Source organism: Triturus cristatus, chromosome 10, assembly GCF_964204655.1.
Source record: "Triturus cristatus chromosome 10, aTriCri1.1, whole genome shotgun sequence".
NCBI classification, from domain to species: Eukaryota; Metazoa; Chordata; class Amphibia; order Caudata; family Salamandridae; genus Triturus; species Triturus cristatus.
In genome coordinates, this window is record NC_140593.1 from 1183712432 (window position 1) to 1183732831 (window position 20400).

At 42.9% G+C, this 20400-nt stretch overlaps 1 protein-coding gene across 1 annotated transcript; it reads left to right on the forward strand.

Moving 5' to 3' along the window:
- Window positions 1–8398: 8398 nt before the first annotated feature.
- Window positions 8399–9349, forward strand: LOC146796971 (olfactory receptor 1f45-like). Its single transcript, XM_085631475.1, has one exon. It carries the CDS (start codon window positions 8405–8407, stop codon window positions 9347–9349), a length of 945 nt encoding a protein of 314 aa, XP_085487601.1. The 5' UTR covers window positions 8399–8404.
- Window positions 9350–20400: the final 11051 nt, after the last annotated feature.

Sequence of the window (20400 nt, forward strand, 5' to 3'; positions counted from 1 at the left end):
GGAAACAAGCATCCTAGGACCGGTTTCGGGCTTTCAGTCCTCGTCAGCCAGGATAGCTTGATTCCAGTGGCATGGAGAGCAAGGGACTCACGTCTGAGCATACCCTTCCCACTCGGGGTGACAAATGCAAAAACAACAATTGATGGACAGAATGCAGAACAATGTCATACATTCACCCCAGTACAGAGATCTGGGCCTAAATCCATCGTTTTTTTGCTCACCATGCCATTCCAGTTTGAACCCAGCCATATGCAAATCAGCCTTGACCCTGTGCCCCATGGGAACAGTCCAGCCCGAACTGCCAAGCCAGGTCCTCCCTGGACTGGAAACAAGCATCCTAGGGTGTGGTGGGCAAAAGAACGATGGATTTAACCCAGATCTCTTGACTGGGGGAGAATGTATGCATTGTCAGCATTCCGTCCATCATTTGTTTGTTGTAACGCTTTTCGCCCTAAGTGGGATGGGTATTCCCAGACGTGGGACCCGTGCTCACTACGCCACTGGAGTCAAGCTATCCTGGCTGATGATGGCTGATAGCCAGAAACCGGTCCTAGGATGCTTGATTCCGGTCCAGGGAAGACATGGCTTGGCAGTTCGGGCTGGACTGTTCCCATGAGGCACAGGGTCAAGACTGATTTGCATATGGCCATGTCTAAACTGGGGTGGTGTAGTGGGCAAAAGAACGATGGATTTAACCCAGATCTCTTGACTGGGGGAGAATGTATGCATTGTCAGCATTCCGTCCATCATTTGTTTGTTGTAACGCTTTTCGCCCTAAGTGGGATGGGTATTCCCAGACGTGGGACCCGTGCTCACTACGCCACTGGAGTCAAGCTATCCTGGCTGATGATGGCTGATAGCCAGAAACCGGTCCTAGGATGCTTGATTCCGGTCCAGGGAAGACATGGCTTGGCAGTTCGGGCTGGACTGTTCCCATGAGGCACAGGGTCAAGACTGATTTGCATATGGCCATGTCTAAACTGGGGTGGTGTAGTGGGCAAAAGAACGATGGATTTAACCCAGATCTCTTGACTGGGGGAGAATGTATGCATTGTCAGCATTCCGTCCATCATTTGTTTGTTGTAACGCTTTTCGCCCTAAGTGGGATGGGTATTCCCAGACGTGGGACCCGTGCTCACTACGCCACTGGAGTCAAGCTATCCTGGCTGATGATGGCTGTTAGCCAGAAACCGGTCCTAGGATGCTTGATTCCGGTCCAGGGAAGACATGGCTTGGCAGTTCGGGCTGGACTGTTCCCATGAGGCACAGGGTCAAGACTGATTTGCATATGGCCATGTCTAAACTGGGGTGGTGTAGTGGGCAAAAGAACGATGGATTTAACCCAGATCTCTTGACTGGGGGAGAATGTATGCATTGTCAGCATTCCGTCCATCATTTGTTTGTTGTAACGCTTTTCGCCCTAAGTGGGATGGGTATTCCCAGACGTGGGACCCGTGCTCACTACGCCACTGGAGTCAAGCTATCCTGGCTGATGATGGCTGATAGCCAGAAACCGGTCCTAGGATGCTTGATTCCGGTCCAGGGAAGACATGGCTTGGCAGTTCGGGCTGGACTGTTCCCATGAGGCACAGGGTCAAGACTGATTTGCATATGGCCATGTCTAAACTGGGGTGGTGTAGTGGGCAAAAGAACGATGGATTTAACCCAGATCTCTTGACTGGGGGAGAATGTATGCATTGTCAGCATTCCGTCCATCATTTGTTTGTTGTAACGCCCATATATAATACGGCACGTGGCTAAAGTATGGGATAACACCGATCGACGAGTCGTTCGACATGCCCCATATGCACCTGATATGCACCTAAGGGTGATCCGGCCGTCTGCCGAGATTGCAGACTCCATGTCCATACGACGTTGCAGAGAGGGAGGTTGCCAACAAATGGGGGGCCTCTATAGAGGAGGGAAATTTATACCACATGAAGATGCACAAAGGGAATTTAAGTTGGGGCCAGGCCGCTTCCTACAATATGTGAAAATACCGAGTGTCGCGCAGGAGCTGTGGCAAAACTTCCCAGATGAACCCCCATCACTAATATTTTAGCGACAATGTTAGCTATGGCTCAGGGGAGACAACTCATCTCCCATGTATCCCGAGCACTGCAGGAGGACACGCAATAGGAACTGTTTATTTTTTTTTTGCATCTTTTATATAGCGCGAACTCGACCCGAAGGTATTGGAGCGCTTTACATAGCACCGTATTTACATTACACATTCAGGCACGGGGAGATGAAGTGATTTGCCCAGCATCACAGGATGTGGACGCGACCCGAGGCTCGAACCCTGGTTTCCTGCACCAGAGGCGGCATCGGGCTACAACACAAATGGGACATAATATTGAACAAACCAATGACCGAGGCCAAATGGAGAAAGGTACACAAGGGGGTGGCCAAAGTTAGTGCTAAGACGAGATTCAAATGACTTCATTACAATGTCATACATCAGGTATATCTAACCCCACGCACATTACACATAGTATCCCCACACCCTACGGAGAGCTGTCCCAGATGCCTGGGAGCTGACTTCCTCCACATGATCTGGCAATGCCCCGCGAGACAACCCTACTGGGAAAGAACCCTGACATGTCTGTGGGAGGCTGCAGGCCGGACCATAGCGCGGGGGTTAAGCAAGTGTTATTGGGCCTACTACCCCAACCAAAACACAAGAAGCTGTGTAGAAGATTTATTAACTTGGGATTGGTGCTGGCCAAGCGACGGGCAGTAATATTATGGTTACAGCCCCCGAAAAATGCAGACTGGTTAAAATACATAAACGAATGTTCATCGGCGGATTTGGTTCGAATGAGATTTGTAAGAAAGGATGAAAAGAGGACAGAATGGCGCGGGCCTTTATGGTATCGGACCACCAGGGAGATCAGGAGTCAGCCTCTCGGCAGCCTGGCTAGTGGAACTCTCCCCAGAGGGACAGGCCACATAGTCACCCAGAAAAGTAGGTCCCGATGCTCCAACTAAAGAGATGATGTGTATTATGGGTGAGCACACAATCACAAAATAGTAGATCCGAAGGACAGGGTGGGAAGGGGGGGGATTATTGTTAACTTTAATTTGTTACACAAAGTTGTTGGCAAATACAATGTGGCGCTCTAAAACTCTCAACAGTTATTAATGCAATGTTTTATAATGTGTAGAACATTGAACCAAATTGATGTATACAGCTTAGCTCGAGAATAGACCCTTTGGAATCATGACAAGTGATTTACATTGATCTGACATATGTAAAAAAATGCTCTGTATACGAGACTAAATGCCAATAAAAAATACAACAACAAAAAAAGTGTTCAGTATCTCATGGTCCAACTTTTCGTTTTGGAAAATAGTCCTCCACTATCAGGCTGCAGAGCACTCAAAACTATCTTTACTGCCATTGCCAAGGGCAACTAATCCAATATTGCCTTCAGGAGTGAACGTGTCTAGGATGTTGGCAGCTGCGCGTGCCTCCTCTGTGGAGTACAGTGTCATTGTTGCACACTGAGGAATGTCTAGTAAAGCAATAACAGTGGCAGATGCCCTGTTGATGATTTCCTTGAGAGCAACCCAGTGGACAGTGGCGCAATTATAGTCTGCAGCTTGACCACTGCCCTACATGACTGTTGTGTGATTGACAGATTGCAGGGGGGAACAGCCATTACAACGCGGTTTTTACCACGCGTAGCCATTACATCGCATGCGTTACAACGCATGCGATGTTACAACGCTATGCCATTACAACGCAAGTCTTTACATCGACTTGCGCTAGATGGCGTGCTAACATTACAAATAGTGTAGTTTACTATCCCAACACCTTCCCTACTGTTAAGTGGACTGGAGTTGGAATAGTAAATTACACTTTTCTAATGTTAGCACGCCATCTAGTGTAACTCGATGTAAAGACTTGCGTTGTAATGGCATAGCGTTGTAACATCGCATGCGTTGTAACGCATGCGATGTAACAGCACGCGTTGTAATGGCTCGCGTTGTAACGTCATACATCCGTTTGCAGGACTCTTTCCTACAGTGCTTCTACAACCTATCCTAGCTTCTGGCTTTGCTGATGTAATACTGCAACAGCTGAAGAATAATTCTAGCTTGGAAACTTCCATTTTGGACACAGGGTTGCAGCAAATTACGGGGGATAAAAACAATTCTAGCTTACTCAACAAGAATTTTCAATTCTATTGGGGACACGGAGGCGAAGATTATGGTTCTCCATCTTTACTGCACATTTTTAACAGCAGCCAATTAATCACAATAAATTTTAAACTACATTTCTCATGAACGCCTTGTACATTTCACCCATCAGATGCTTCACGATGAGCCTGGCTCTTAGGTACTGTAACAACTGTAGTGATTCCTCTTTCTTTGCCTTTTTAAACTAAGTATCCAATGTTTTAAACCACCCGTAATAGCATAATCATGTCCAGAGTTCGAACCAAGAACCAACTCGTCCCAAACAGTTAGCACAACAATATCCACCCAGGCCCAGCTTGATGGCCAGCCAAGATCCTGCAGGACGTTCCGAGGCCAATCACAAGAGCTGGACCCGATACTTGGGATCGCCGTCCTCAAGCGGTTCTCGCTGATCCTTGCTTCTGATTGTAAATGGAAAGCCATAAACCACGTCAATATGATATGTGCATCACCATCACCAGACAATATAGAGTGAGAGTATTCAATCAACATTTGTATATGGTGCAATATAATAAAGCATCACTTTTATATCATTACAATTTTGCAAATGAAAATATTCCAGGATGGGATAATCCTTGCCTCAATGTCCTTAATGGAACTGAAAATTCTTGTTGCGTGAGCTAGACTTTTTTGATTCTATGTCAGGATCGAAGGCTGCAATTATCCTTGTTTAAAGTTGCAATGGCACCATTAAAGCCACGTCTACAATAGGTTTCTAATAGAACCCTTTCAAAGGAGATTTTGTGCACCAATCTGCCGCCCTCATGATGTCTTCCAGATGGGAACCCAAGGCTCATGACTTAGAAGCCTTTGCTACCCTAGTGGAATGAGTGCCAAACCTAGAAACATCAATGTCTGCCTCTGCTAAAAGTCAGCCCACCCACCGGAACAAAGCTGTTACTGCCAGCGGCTTGAAGGGTTTTTCCAAATCAATTAATAGTTGCCCCCACGGCCCTGTCTAAAATATCTGGTGCATGCTTCATACTCCTTCAAACATAAGGCCATACATGGCACTGGACCCAGATTCCTGATCGAAGCTTTTCAGTTCTATACCCCCAGAAGGCAATTAAGATCGGCCAATACCAGTCTTTTGCCGGTGCCACGTACGAGATCAGTCACCTGGGGCGACAGGCGCTTTCTCGTGGCTACTCCAAAACTTTGGAACCTCTTGCCAATTGCCATTAAAGTCGCTCCGAATCTGATTAGTTTCCGTAGGCTTTTGAAAACATGGTTGTTTAACCAGTGAGAAGACGGTAGGATGATGAACTTTAGTTGCTCCACAGCGCCGAGACACCCTCGGGTATTTGTCGCGCTATAAAAGTTGCGTAAATAAATAAATAAATAAACAAACAGCGCACTACACACAATTACACATTATTGGGGAAAGATGGTTTATAAAAATGATCGGAAATTGGACACTGTATGCCTTTGAGTGTAAAAAGAAATTCCTTCTAGAGAAAATGCTCTAACTTAGTTTAGCCTAAAGCTGCTTGTGAGATGATGCACCACTGTCTGGCCATTGATCCAAAAACCTGAGTACTATGTTTACATCCCATAAAACTAAATATTTCAGTTGAGGTGGCTTTGCTAATCTTATGCCCCTCATGAGCTAATATGCCAAGGGATGTTCGCCAATAGGTTTCCCCTCAAACAGGAGATGACCCGCGGAGATTGGTGACCAAAGTTATTTAGCGATCATTAAGCTAATGTGGAAGCTGCCAAGTAAGATGGAAAATTAATCACCAATTATTCCATCTCCTCCTGAACCTTCCAGGCTACTAGAGTGGGTTCTTCTGACAGGATCAGAGGTTAAAGATGACTCACTGGCCCAACAGAAGTGCTTTTTGAGCTGGAAGTGTGATAGGAAAGGCGCACGCCCTTTCCTGCAGAACCGGGAACCAGGACTGTGACATCCACATCAAAGTCACTTGAATGATCTCCGCTTTTTGCCATCTGACCTGAGAAAGAACTCTTGGAATCATTATGAAAGGGGGAAAGGCATAACCCAACTCAGCGACTAATCCTGGAGTAATGCATGTATTACTTCTACCATCGGATCCGGACAAAAAATGAAGAAAATCAGAAGTTGCAGTTGAACAGTGACCAAAAAAGGTACACCATGCATGGACCCCAAAGTCAGTTGAAGGTTCCGAATATCCTCGCATGCAGCCTGATATCACTGTTGTCCCTGAGGTAGGGAGATTGCCAATTGGCTATCATATTCTTCTGACTAGGGAGAGGCCCTGGGAAGATCACTTGGATCAATGAAGCGCCCTACAATCCTGGCCAGGGACCTCAATGAAACAGTATCACATTTCATAGGAAATTAAAATTCCTTCTTGATCGTTTTTATCTTTCAGAGGGAAAGGATCAATCTATTTGAAAGCCAATACTCCAGCCGTTTACTAGGAATTGGAATGGACGTTTGCTCATTGATGACAAAACCCTTATATTGTAATAGCTGAATGGGCCATTAACCGGTTGTGTGCTTATGACGAGCCCAGCATAAAGGTCATAAAGGTCGCGCTCCGCCCACGCACGATTGATTCCCCGCCTGTGCGGGAGAATCAATTAGTGAGCGGAGTCGTGACGAGCTCAGCTCGTCACGAGCACAGCGCTGCCGCCCACCCCCCCGCACCGCGGGGGAATTACCCCAGCGGCGAAGGGGTTAAAGGTGGGGTATCGCTGTTTGTTGAATTTGTGATATCACAAGGAGATTGTCTAAATAAATGATCAGGTGAACTCCCATCACTCAAAGTGTTTCAATCACCGGTCTCATCAGCTTGGTGAAGTACCAAGGAGCTGACAAGATAACGAAGGGGAGGACTTTAAACTCGAGACAGCTGCCTTGACATAGGAATTATATGAACCTCCTGTGTGGGGGAGAAATGGGGACTGTAAGATGTGACTTTCAGATCCAAACAAACCATCCAATCGCCCTCTTGCAGAATATTCTGAAATAGATGGATGCTATCTTGAAATGCATGTGCATTATCCAGGCATTAAAGTCTCTCAAGTTCGAGACCAAGGGTGAACACTAACCTTTCTCCTCTACTAAGAAAACAGTGCTTATTAAACCATTGGGGTGGAGCTTGGACTAACAAATCACTTCTTTTCTGAAGAATCACTTGGGTCTCAGACTCTGTGAACTTCTGTTCGTTTAGGAAAAACACAGGGCCTCATCTACAAGCAAATGACACAGTGCAGAGTTGCATATCATTTAGCTGTGCCATGCTGTTATTTTCAAAGCACAGGGATGCATTGTATTAACAACAATACAATGCATCCCTGTGCTTTCCCCTGCACTGGCGCACAACTGGCTGCCTTGCACCTGCGAAGGCACCCTTGTGCCTGTTTGCAAGAATGCTTGCACTGCGGGTATGATTGTTTTTGTGCAAGAAGTGACATCTTCCTGCACAAAAATAATCACTAATGGCATTTTACTCTTTCTATGTGTGTTGCATTCTGCAGCATGCATAGAAAGAGGAAAGACAAAGAGAACTAAAAGCAATTCTCCTAGTTGCGCCATTCCTAAGCCTCCCCTGGGAGACGTAGAATTTTGACACATTCCCAGTTTTACAAATTGTTGTAAATCTGGGAATGCGTCAAGTTTCATTGATGTTGCATGGGAACACCCACAGCAACACCTATAGAATGCCCCTTTGACACAGAGTAATGCATTAAACTGGCCCTTATTTACTAGGCCATTAAATGTCACGCAGAGTGACTTTACATGGCCTTGCAAATATGGGCAAGCCCATTGCACCCTTGTGCATCAACAAAAGTGACTCACCGGTGACATAATGGGCTTGTAAATAAGTCCCACAGTTCTTTTGAGAGGGCTGGGTAAAATTACAGTTTCTAATCCTGGACTGCCTCCAAGACCCATGGATCCAGAGAAATATCTCATTAGTTATCTAGAAAATATGGAACTCTTGCCCCCCAAACCACCTTTGAAAGAGGAATAACGCTCACCTGCAAATCCGGTGTAGCTTTACTGTTTCCACTCTAACACACAGTTGTGTGCCATGACTGTGCACACCAATGCTTTTTTGTTTATTTAGGGTTTCAGTGTCTTACCGTTGGTACATGTGTGTGTGTGTACACATATAGACTATCTGTCAATGTTATTAGTCCTTTCTTTTGTTGCTTTAAGGTACCTGTTCAGTTTTTACCTTGTAGATGGGTGGTGAAAAACATGGAAATTGAGAACCAGACAAGTGTAATGTATTTTATCCTTCTGGGCCTATCAGACAATCCAGCTCAACAGATGGCTGTCTTTTCACTCTTCTTTATAACGTACTCAGTGGCACTGATAAGCAACAGCGCCATCATGGCTACCATTGCTGTTGACCACCAGCTTCATACACCCATGTATTTCTTCATTTGGAACCTGTCACTGGTGGACATTTGCATGACAACATCCATAGTGCCCCAGGTTCTGTTCAACATCCTCTCACAGAGCAGGACCATCTCCTTCTCAAGTTGTATTACACAGTTGTTCTTCTTTATTGTTATAGGGAATGCTAACTTCCTTCTACTTGGGGCAATGGCCTATGACCGATACGTTGCCATCTGCAAGCCTTTACATTACTTCCTGGTGATGGACAAGAAGTTTTGTATAGAGGTGCTGGCAGGTTGCTGGGTTGTTGGACTTCCACGTTCTTTGCTGCACAGCATTTTGACTTCCGGGCTATCATTTTGTGCTTCAAACCTGATCCAGAGCTTTTTCTGTGACCTACCGCCTCTGCTGAAGCTCTCATGCTCAGACACGAGCATAAACGAGCTCTTGCTTTTCACAGAGGCCCTGATGATAATCCTCTTCTCTGTTTCCTCTATTGTAATCTCGTACACTCGTATCATCTTGACTGTACTAAGAATGCGGACAAGGGAAAGCAGGAGTAAGACCTTCAGCACCTGCTCTTCCCATCTCATTGTGGTCACCTTGTACTATGGGACAATTTGTTTCCTTTATTTTCGGCCTAGCTCCAGCTACTCACTGGAGAAGGACAAGTCACTGACTGTGGTGTACACCATTATCACCCCCATGCTGAACCCTTTCATCTATAGCCTGAGAAATCAAAAGATGAAAGATGCTTTAAAAAGAAATTGTGATGATTTCATATTTTTTTGCAAGTTCTAAAATTTGTCTCTTTGTTGCTGAATTCTTGGAACTATTATGAAAAATGTTTTGACTGTAAATCACTTTGTTAATAATCTCAGATTTCCCACCTACATGCTTTAGTGCATAAAATTGCCATTCCCTCCGGTTCCCAATCATGGCCATTGTTTTTGCTTTCCCAAATATAAATCTCAGGAGCTCTTTTCAACTTGCTGAACCTGGGCATATTTGCTCTGTTCCTATCTGTGTTCCCATTCTATATGAAGTCTCAGCCCTGTCACTATTTTGAACTGTGTGGATCTGTTATTAAGGCAGTCGTTACAAGTGCAAATAAGACAAATCTTTCCATCACTAAAAAGCTCCTCTTGAATCTACATTTCAGTTTTTATTTGACCATCAATTGTCTCTATTGTCTACTATGACCATGCGAGAGGCTCTTTATTTAGGTCCGGATTTTGACAGCTCAGCTTCAACCATACCATTGGTTATCTTCAACTAGCCGTTTTCAACCATCGGCTTGAGACTTCAGGCCTGACTTGGATGCAAATTTGTCACTCCTTCACAAAGGTGATGGATATCACATTCATTTCATTTAAAAATGCATTATAACCAATGGCACTTGTAACAAGGCGGACGGGATATCCATTTTCTGTCATGTTGTGATGAAGTAACCCGTCCACCAATCTCTAAATTATGCCCTTTGTCAATTATGTCTTAGCACAGCCTAGTAGAGTAAACTTCTCTCACCAAATGCTGTAGATTTTTTGGATGTATGCTTCCTCCTCCACTCCAGTCCATGCACTGAACTGTATGAAAGGGCCTCTTTACAAAATGCAGCCATTATTACTTGAAATACAGGCAAAACAGTGCTGTATTAAAAGTAAGGGAGCCTTTAATAAAGTCCACCTTTCATTTCTAGTGTGGTTTTAATGTGCATACGCTACATATGTGTTCACTATTTGTCTTACTAAGACAGGAGCTCTTGATGCTCATTCAGCTTCTAGAGACTTCTCGTGTGTGTGTGCCCTAATCACAATGCTGTGTTGCAGTTTGTTTAATTTTTCTAAGAAGAGCCTCCGTAGCATGATTACTTTTTCACGGATGGGTGGGATTTTTCATTCCACATGCAAAATTGGAGGAATTTGGCAACTCCGCTTTACTGTTGTAACACCGAGTTCCAGCCAAATTCCACCAATTCAATTGCCGCATGGCGGAAATTATTCCAGTGAGGCTCCAGAAATGCGAGTGAGATTTTGCATCCCGTAGAGTGATTCTATAACCCAGGCAGTCTCGAGCAGTCGCAGTCAGAGGGCTGCTTATTGAGTAGATTTGCTGCCATCCTAGTAGATTTTGCACTCGAGCGGCAGAAAAATCAACTCAAACGGCCGTGCACCCTTGCGCACCACATGGTGCTGTTCTCACTGATCTTGAAGTGCTGCAAGCAGCGTGATATGCATATTTTCTGCCCATTGGCGGAACGTCACTGAATTTAGTAGAGTGTTTATGCAACTCTGTGGAATATAGATATACTCTGAAGTGTTGAACTGGTGTAACAAATGATTAATATCTTAATGTATTGGGTGCTTGTCCACTTAGTAATATAGTTTATAAGTGATGAGGAGCTACTATATGAAGGTAGAGTTGCATCTCATGCTGTGTACTGGTTACAGGCTGTCAGGCCATCATATTCAATTGTGTCAACCCTGGGGAGCAGAAAGACATCCCTATTGCTGCACTGGCTAGAAGCAGGCAGTATGAACACCTTACCTGGACACCCTGGGAAAAATCAATGTCTAGATGGTGACATGGACTTACCACAATTAGCCATGAAAATACATCAGTTTGGTCATTCCTGTATCTTGCTTGCAACTGATCTAAGAGGATGTTCAATTTTTTAGGCCACACCCTTATTCTGGGATAAATCAAGGTTTTACTTCATTCCTGAACTTCAGATGGTCATTTTTACCTTGTCTGGTAGGCAGTTCCACAATTCTGTTACCTTATTGGGAGTGCCTTTTCTGTTGCCGTTGTATGTGAATAATACAAACAATTACATCTTATCATTAGTCTGAGCAGTGTGTTGATGTTATAATAGGAGCTGTCACTGAAATAAGACAAATCGGAGTAGTCTCTGACCAATAATAACTAATTTCTTATTGTTTTCATTTAATTTTTAAGCCTCAGTCAATTTTGATTCTCTTTTGTTGCACACTAACCAGGTTGACACTAGGTGGTGTAAAGTTAGGTTTTCCCGTAACATAAGAATGTTGTTAAGTAAACATATTTGATGCACATACCCAGCACTTGCCACACAGAGACCGAGCAAACAACACACCTTCCAGCTGCAACACATGCCTGTGATCTGCAACACAACAGCCAGTATCTGCTTGGGTTCAGTTTCCTTTCGCGAGTCGGTACTTTCCTTACCATTCTTTAGATAATTAATGAGGTATGGATGGCATTTTCTCTTTCATTCATAAAAAGGTCTTTACTAGTAAGTGGATTGGCAAATGTCTGTTCCTGGTCGGCACAAACATTGGGAAAGCAGATGTTTTCTGGTGATGATCACAACCAGTTTCTTTTGGGCAGCCTTTTTTTAATTTCCTTTGCCCCTAAAGTCCATGCTAGTGGCTTTATGGTTGAAGGCAGAATGCTGATCTCTCTGACTGCAAGTCTCTGACTATGCACAGTACGTATATGCCCACCACTACAACCAGCATATGACACAGGCTAAAAAGAAGTAAGTTATGAGTTTTTAATATCTTATACTGAACAGTAAAGAAAATGATATCTTGCATACAGTCCACAACAATATGTTTAGCTGTACCCCCATGCTTCTTGTTCTTTGTTCTGAAGTTGCCTTCATTATTTTACTTTAGGTAAGAGTATGAGGGACCCTTCAAAATGTAAGCCTAGTGCTTCTCAAAGACATCCTTGGTGTGCCCCTGGGCTTAGATTGCCCTCCTCAGGTCTCCCCTAATAAAACAATGCACTGATTCTGATTGGTATGTCTCTGCTATCCAACCCCACACACTTGAACTTAATAGTTAGAGCTCTACTCCAGCTCAAGGAAGATGTCAGAGTTATTGAGAAGAACTGTGTGGACCTTACAGTGATGCTTCCAGAACATGAAGTTGAGGGCTGCACATTGTCCTGCTCTGTTGCTGCTGTCAACTCATCAGCCAGCAGTGGAGTGCAGAGATGTGGATCCCCCTAGAGGGGGATCTTCACCAGAGACCAGAAGAGTCCCGCCACAAAAAATAATATCATCAAGTTCAGGTGAACTGAGTCATAACTGCATGATGATCACATTCCCTCCTTGCACCACATCTCATTGTTATTGTCCCTGACTCTGCTGTTGTGAGCAGAGGCCCATCACCCTCTGGTGCAGAACACTAGATGGAATGAGAAGGGTCCTGGTGGTCTTAGTGGGTGCCGTTTTGGAACACTGTTTTTGCTGTGGCTCAGATGGCAGTCTGCTCCTTTTCATCTTCATGGATCAGGAGAAGAATAACTGGTAAATGTTAGCAACTTGTTTCAAAGTACTCAGGCTTTAGCAGGGGCACTCCTAGCCTCCATTTTAAAACATGATGTTCACAATCAACCAGGGACTGTGAATGCTACATTTTTGTGATGATTGTATGTGTCATCTACCAGTTTTCCTCTGAGAAGTAATGTGCTGCTTCAGTCTTTTGTTTTTCAATTTTAGGAATGTTGACGTGCTCTCAATCATGTAGCTAATGTGATTGGGATATAATGTATTGTTGCTAAATGGCTTGTTTGTTTTATATTTGCAATTGTGTGCTGTCTCTATTTGACCTATTTATATATTTCGAGAAATTAATCTTTTTGTTATTTTTCTTCACAAGCTAACACAACAAGCACAGATTTTAATTTACCTATGTCAGGAATGTATATTAGTGTTTTACCAGTCTTTTTGCATCTTCTCCATTAACACAGTGTTTTTTAACCTTCATCAGACTCCACACTGCAGTTCTCAGTGTGGAGGTTCCACCATGAGCATGGAGACTCTGCCACAAGTGCAGAGACTATGCACTCCTAACTTTACTACACTTAAGTAATTTTGGGATCGGGCCCTCATACAGTACAATGTCTTGTAAAGGGATCATTTCAAGTGATGTTAGCTCGGTTGTTGGCTCATAGTAAATCACAGCAGTAGTTTCAATAGCTGGCATTGTTGAAAGCATAGCATCAGGTTCATCCATGAAAACTGGTACTTGACATAAGGCTGGAAACACAACACTCTCCTAAGTCCCAGGAATGGGATATAGGGTTTCACATCTGTACTCTTCTTGGGATGGCCCATGTGGAGTAGGCAGAGGATTTGCTGAATTACTCTGACAGAATTTTGTTGCCAATAGAGGTATGCTAAGCGTCATCGGCCACATAATACTTTTTGATGTGATCAAATGAAACCTTCCTGTTTTCTATGAAACAGGCACTAGCAGCAGGATTACTGTCCAAGTGTCTTCCACTGTCACAACCTGGGGAGCCCACCCAAAGTCTCAGAGGTGAAATTTCTAACCCTCTGGTGAGTGGCTTGGCTGAATGCACAAACAAATATTTGAAATACAATTGGATTATGTGCGAAATCGGAGTTTGTGGTTGATTGTGGTGATCCCAGTTCAAACTACAGCCACCATCTATGTCAGAGTGACCCACAAAAGTCACTAAATTAACCTGTGCTTAGCCAGTGGTAGCATGGCACAAAAGCAGTCAAGCTTTACTTTAAGGCAATGTGTGAAGTATTTATGTAGAACACAAACAGTAATAAAGTGAAAACACAACACTGAAACATCCCACACTAATTTAGAAAAATAGAATATGTTTTGATAAATTGACACCAGATTGACAAAAATCCAATGAGTAGAACTGGAGTTATGAATTTTTGAAGTTTAAGGTAAAACCTAGTGCCTAAAAGATCAAAACACCAACCACGGACATCTTGTCACACAAGATGACCAGATCAAAGTGGAAAAATATTGCTGACCGTGATGGAACCCGGTCAGATACAAGAAGTGGATTTGGCCCATTCAGAGCTTGCCTTCAAACTTAGCAGAAAGTCTGGAGATTTTTTTTTGAGAAGGTAACAGTTCAGCAGGGAACGTCTGCAGGTGGTATCCAAAGATGGAGAGTCATCGTCTGGGTGTCGCTGTTGCAGTGAAGATTTCTACATTTGAACATCGTGTCTTTTTGGAAGTCGAAAATCTTCAGTGGGACAAAGCAGAGACTGTAGATAATGAGAGTTCCAGGAGCCCGGACATCTCTTTGGCAAAGGACCACTGAACAGGATTTACTGCTGTGGAAAAGAACATGTCGGGAGCTGCCTCAAAGTCAGGCCGACCGGCGATGCACATTGGTCAGATAGACAAGCAAGTTGGTCTTCTCTCGGTTATCAGAGCAGTTTTTCGCCACAAATTATTTTTAAGTCCCAAGTTTTGTTTTTTGGCCATCTGGGCTCCTTTCACACCACAACCAAGGGTTCAGGACAGGAGCACTGCTTGGGGAATTCAGGCCTCACTCAGGCTGGGTCCAGGTGTGGGTTCAAGATGGCTGGAGTCTGTTGCGTCCCTTTGGCTCTGAACAGGAGGCCAGCATACAAGCGCTTGGAGTCACTCAGGTAGTCCTAGGTACAGGATTCACCACTTTTTATCTTTTTATTTTTGAAGTTCTCTGCCCCAACTGTCCCAACTGCATAGTCTCCACATTCATAAGGTTTTTCATGTTGGCGTTACTCATTTTTACTGGTGTTGTGTTTGTTTTGTCTCCCAGTGCTTCAGAAACCTGAAGCTGACATGCAGTTTTCATCTTTGACATGAGATGTAGGCCCCGTACTCCTGATCTGGAGAACCCTACTGTAGCCACAGTTCACTGCTATGCAGATATTCCAATGTGCTGACAATTTCAGTGCATAGCAGACAGGACAGTCTACTTTCAGCACAATCTACCTTTGCAGCTATAGGCCTTTAGGTCGGTTTACAATATTACCTTGCAAATCTGATCTCAGTAGTATTGCATGCCGGAGGGAGAAGGGTGACTTGAGGCACTAGTTGGTGACCAGTTCAGCCATGTGCACAATATTGTTCAGGCTTTGCCATCTGAGGAAGAAAATGGTGCCTGCTCACCAATATCTGCTGCTTCTTAGATCAAATCCCCAGATAGGAGGTTACATGCTGTTATTTTTTTCACTGTGCTTCCTGCTCTTCAGGAATGGATGAGGCAAATGATAGCATGTACAAGGTCTACGACATCTCAGTCGTGTCTGACAAATTGAAGCATGTTATCTCTGACAAGATACAAAAAAGGAGTAAAAATGATGAAATGCTAAAACTAAAATAAATACAAAGAGAGCCAACAGTATTTGACAATGAATTACTGATTAGAAGAAGCAGATTTATAATGTTACAATGTTTACAAGAACAGGGCCGGCTTTGGTGCTGGTGACGCCTGGTGCAACAGTCTATTTTGGCGCCCTCCCTATATCCTCCTCCTCGTATTCCCTCACTGCCACCAGCAAACGTTCTCCTCATCTCTCCATAGACCTTCTCTCATATACATTTCATTTTTTTTAAAGTGCTGGTAAAGGCTGGCTTTACTAATCCACACAGCTATCCACATAAAGTACAGATCTGTTGTTTGCAGAAGGCACATTAACTCTCTATGCTACTTTATGGTGACTCAAAACTGCCTCTAGAGAAAACTCCGCTCTCTCTAGCTGGAACATTAATCACAAGAGTTATTTTGACATTTGAATTGCCACCTAAAACTGGACCCACAAGGAGCTCTGCAGCAAGTTCTTTCAAATCGTACGTTATTGCTAAAGACAGCATCCCCCCAGCCCCAAGGTCAGTGCACCCCATCCAGGTCAGTGTCCAGTTCTGCTGCACTGATCGCACTGCCCTAAAGCCGGCCCTGTACCAGAACAAACTATGAACATTGCTCACAAAATCGATATAGACAATGGGTCAACAAAAAAACTATTGAGAGCGAAATTGTGGTTTCCAATCATAGGTCCTAATATGTAACCCATTTCCCCCCCAGGGAGAGAGAGCAAATTACTCCGTTGTCCACATGGAAGTGCTGCCCGTATAATTTAGAAATGACTGCCAATCTGGAGGTAATTTCCAAAGCATTTGCAGGAACTGCAGTCACAGCGGTTCCTGTCAATGCTATTTACAGATTGGTGCAGAGCTCCATCCACACAAAAGCCCTGCACCAAACTGTTTTATTTTTTATTTTCAAAAAGAGAATCCTAAAGTGGAATTTTCTTTTTGAAAGTAAAAACAAAATGCTTCCCTCTCACATAGTGAGGGGAGCATTTAACAGTTTTCACTACTCCTTTTCGCCTAGGTTTTCCTGACGATGATGGGTAGTGAAAACGTACCTCCAATTCTGCTCATCTGAATCAGGTAGGTGTAATCAGAGGCAAGCCTCTGATGGGTCTTACGCCAAAGGGCCGTCAGAGTGGTTTAATCACAGAAGAGATGATGAAACCTAAGGTGATTAAACTTAAGGTGCACCCACGTTTAGATTTGGTGGATGGAACTTTATCTTGGCAGTATATATACTCCATCACAATTGTGATGGAGCATGCATACCTTCAACAGATAAATCAGACCTTTTTAGTTTTTTGGATAAGCCACCCATACAGGCTCGCCACTTATGTCAAACCTTTAGTAAAGAAATTCCACCAATAAAACTAATAATGTTGAAACTTCTAGAAACTTTATCGTCTACAGTACATGTCAATATCTATGGGCCAAAAGAGTCTGGCTGTTATTTGAGTCTGCTCATTGATGAATATTCCTAAGTCCTTTAGTCCAACATGCATCTTCTACCTGTGTGACAGCTGTACTTCTGAATCTTGATGAAATATTTGTAGGATGTGGAATACCAGTTACATTCAAAACTGATAATGAGTCAACATTCAACAGGACAGAACTTTGATTGCTTGTGCTGTGCAATATCTAGGGATTAATCACAGGAAGGTCGGTCCAATGTGGACCAAGGCAAATAAGATTCTGGAGAGAGACTTGCCAAAAGCCAAAGCTACTGCTGATATCCTGGCATCAAGCAATTTGTGAAGGAGTAAAGACTATGATGCAACTCCACATTCTGGGAAGTTACCATCAGGGTTGATATTTGGAAGAATAATTTACACTGGATTGCCTCAATTTAAGAACGACACCTTCCCTGAATGTGAAAGTTTTAATGATTAAGACAGTCAAGCAAACCAGAAAATAAATTATTTCACTGATTCACATCAACATGCAAGAGAGTCAGATAGGACTGGGTGTTAGTGAAAAAAACAAAGCTAAGAAAAACAGATGCTCCTCTCAGAACACACTACTAATCACTCAGGTTAAAGGTACCATGGTGTCTGCTATAGGTTTGTCAAAATCTATAACAAGAACTGTGTCTCATTTTAAATGATAAAAGCGATGTTGTATCATTGCTCTGGGCCCATAAATTTGTTATCAACTTGGTGTTATTATTTCAATAGATGTTTTAAAACCTCTAGCTACCAGGTTTAACTTCTTGGTCCTCCAATGTATTTTGTTCAGAGGATGGCCAATTATTCAATGAGGTCTAGGAATGGGATAATTGTCATCCCCAATATATATTTCTCATAAGTAAAATATTTTCCCACTAAACTACCTCCCAAGGTTCCCACAGAAGAAAACCCTTTCCCAATTGAATGCAAATTCAAATTCAAAATTCGCTTTATTCGGTTTTCATTTCTGAATTACAAAACCATAAAAGCACAAGATACAGTAAACATTACAGTTATTTCATAACACTCAATATAAGATCATTAAAAAGAAGAGAATCAAGACAAAATTTTCTCAAATTCATTACTTCACATTAGCCATAATAAAATGATTTCATAGTATCAATCTCAGTTATTAAGAACAATAGAAAAAATTAAAATCAAATGTTTTAGAGTCGTTTTCTGTACTTGATTACAGCTTTTAGAAATAAAGCAAAGTTTCTTGTATAAGATTCATTTTCTAAAAGCTGCAATGCAAGATAGGCAGGGCGACATTGCCTCAAGCCCCAAAGTTTTAAAATGGGTAGGATCCACCTTTTTCTTTGATCCCAGTAATATTTACAAAATAAAACAACATGGATTGTCGACTGAGATGAAGATCCATCACAAGGGCAAAGTGCAAAGTTTTTTGACCAGTCATTTATTGTAGGGAACAATACCAATCAATAAAAAAGATCTAATCTGAAGCGTGTGAGGACAAATCTATCGTACCCAGTTATACAGTAGGTTAAGTACGATTGCGTTGCAGTAGAGGATAGGATAATTTGGTTTGTTTGTACTGTTGGTTTAAGAACCTCACTGGCATATCTAATTTCTTCCAAGTGAGACATACATTGTTTTTTTTAAACTTTCCTGGGGAGTGTACACATCTGTGACGGATTATGAAAAAGTTCTGTCTGTCCTAGGTCCATCATGAAGTCTTTAATATACTTTAACCACCTAATAGCAATGGCTTGCTCTAGATTAAGGGACTCTCTTAGGACCTTTTGATTTAAAAGCCATTTTTGGTGACGTCCAGATTCGATGCCACAGTAAAACTGGTTGCACCCTTATTATATCCGTAATATATTGTAACCCCAGCTCAGTGTGGCAAATATAGGTTGACGTTGAACGAGGGACAGCCAATAAATAACCAAGAAAAGCATTTTCCACTTTCTGTATTTCAGATACATTGCAATATCCCCAGATCCCAGCCCCATATATTACTGAGCTGACACACTTGGCTTGGTAGATCTTAATCAGTTCCACTGGGGGCCTTTTACCTAACTTCTGTGTAAAATTTACAAGGGCTGTTGTAGTTCTCATAAACAGCAGTTTTTTTGCCCTTATAGCCTGTTGCCTACAAGAATGCCTAAAAATGGGTATGTCTTTGTATTTTCGAGTTTCTTATTCTCAATAAAAATATTCCTTTGTTTTCTACCAGCCCTCCCACAATGCATTATGAAGTTTTGGTGACATTAATCTTTAGATCAATGCTTCTCATATGCTCATTGTATTTATTAAGGGCCCGTTGTAACTCCAAAGGTGTTTGGGTCATTATCACTGCATCGTCTGCATAGAGTAGGGCAGGTATGGATTGGTTTTATACCTGTGGTAGGTCCTGACACCCCTCAAGCATAACTCGTTCAAGACTGTTGGTATACAGGGTAAACAAGAAGGGTGACAGGACACAACCCTTTCTAACACCCCTCTCCACTGGTAATGGGGCTGTATATTCTCCATTCGGTCCATACTGTACCCTAGCTCTTGCATTCGAATAAAGTTCTCTTACAATTTGGATTAAGGGAAGGTCAACTCCCATTACCTTGAGAATCTTCCACAATTTATTGTGGCATATGCAATCGAATACAGTGGAAAGATCTACGAATGCTAGATACAGTTTTCCTTTTTTTCCTTTTGTATATTTTTCCATTAAAATTATTAAGTTAAGGCCCTGTTCTATTGTTCCTAGGCCTTCTCTAAAACCAAATTGCAAGTCTGAAATTACATTGTTATCTTCGGCCCATTGCTGGAGAGGGTTTAAAATAATGCGGCCTGCCACTTTTCCCACCGAATCCAGCAATGAAATCGGCCGATACCATGTTGGATTATGTCTATCGCATTTTTTAAAGATTGGCACCATTAGTGACTCAGACCAAGTTCCTATGAGTCCAACTTTACATGATGCTTCAAGGACTTGTTTTAAAAGAGGACCCCATAGCTCTAGATTGTGTTTAATATATCTACGGGTACCCCGTCTGGGCCCGGGTCATTTACGCCTTTACTAGCTTTCAGAGCAGATTGAACTTCCTCTAAAGTAAAGTCTAAATTGATTTGGAAAGTCTAGGGGACTAGTAGGTGCAGGACAGACAAGTAGATCCCTAGCCTCCTTTTTCTTGCTATACATTCTGGAGAAATGATCTACCCATTGTCCTTAGTCAATTGCAATTTCTAATGTTGGAGTATCATCAGGTCTCAAGAACGGGGAATTAACCACGCACCAAAAGGCGATACTGTCCCT

Coding starts and splice junctions, on each gene's coding strand:
- LOC146796971 (XM_085631475.1), top strand. CDS start 8,405: ATGGAAATTGAGAACCAGACAAGTGTAATGTATTTTATCCTTCTGGGC.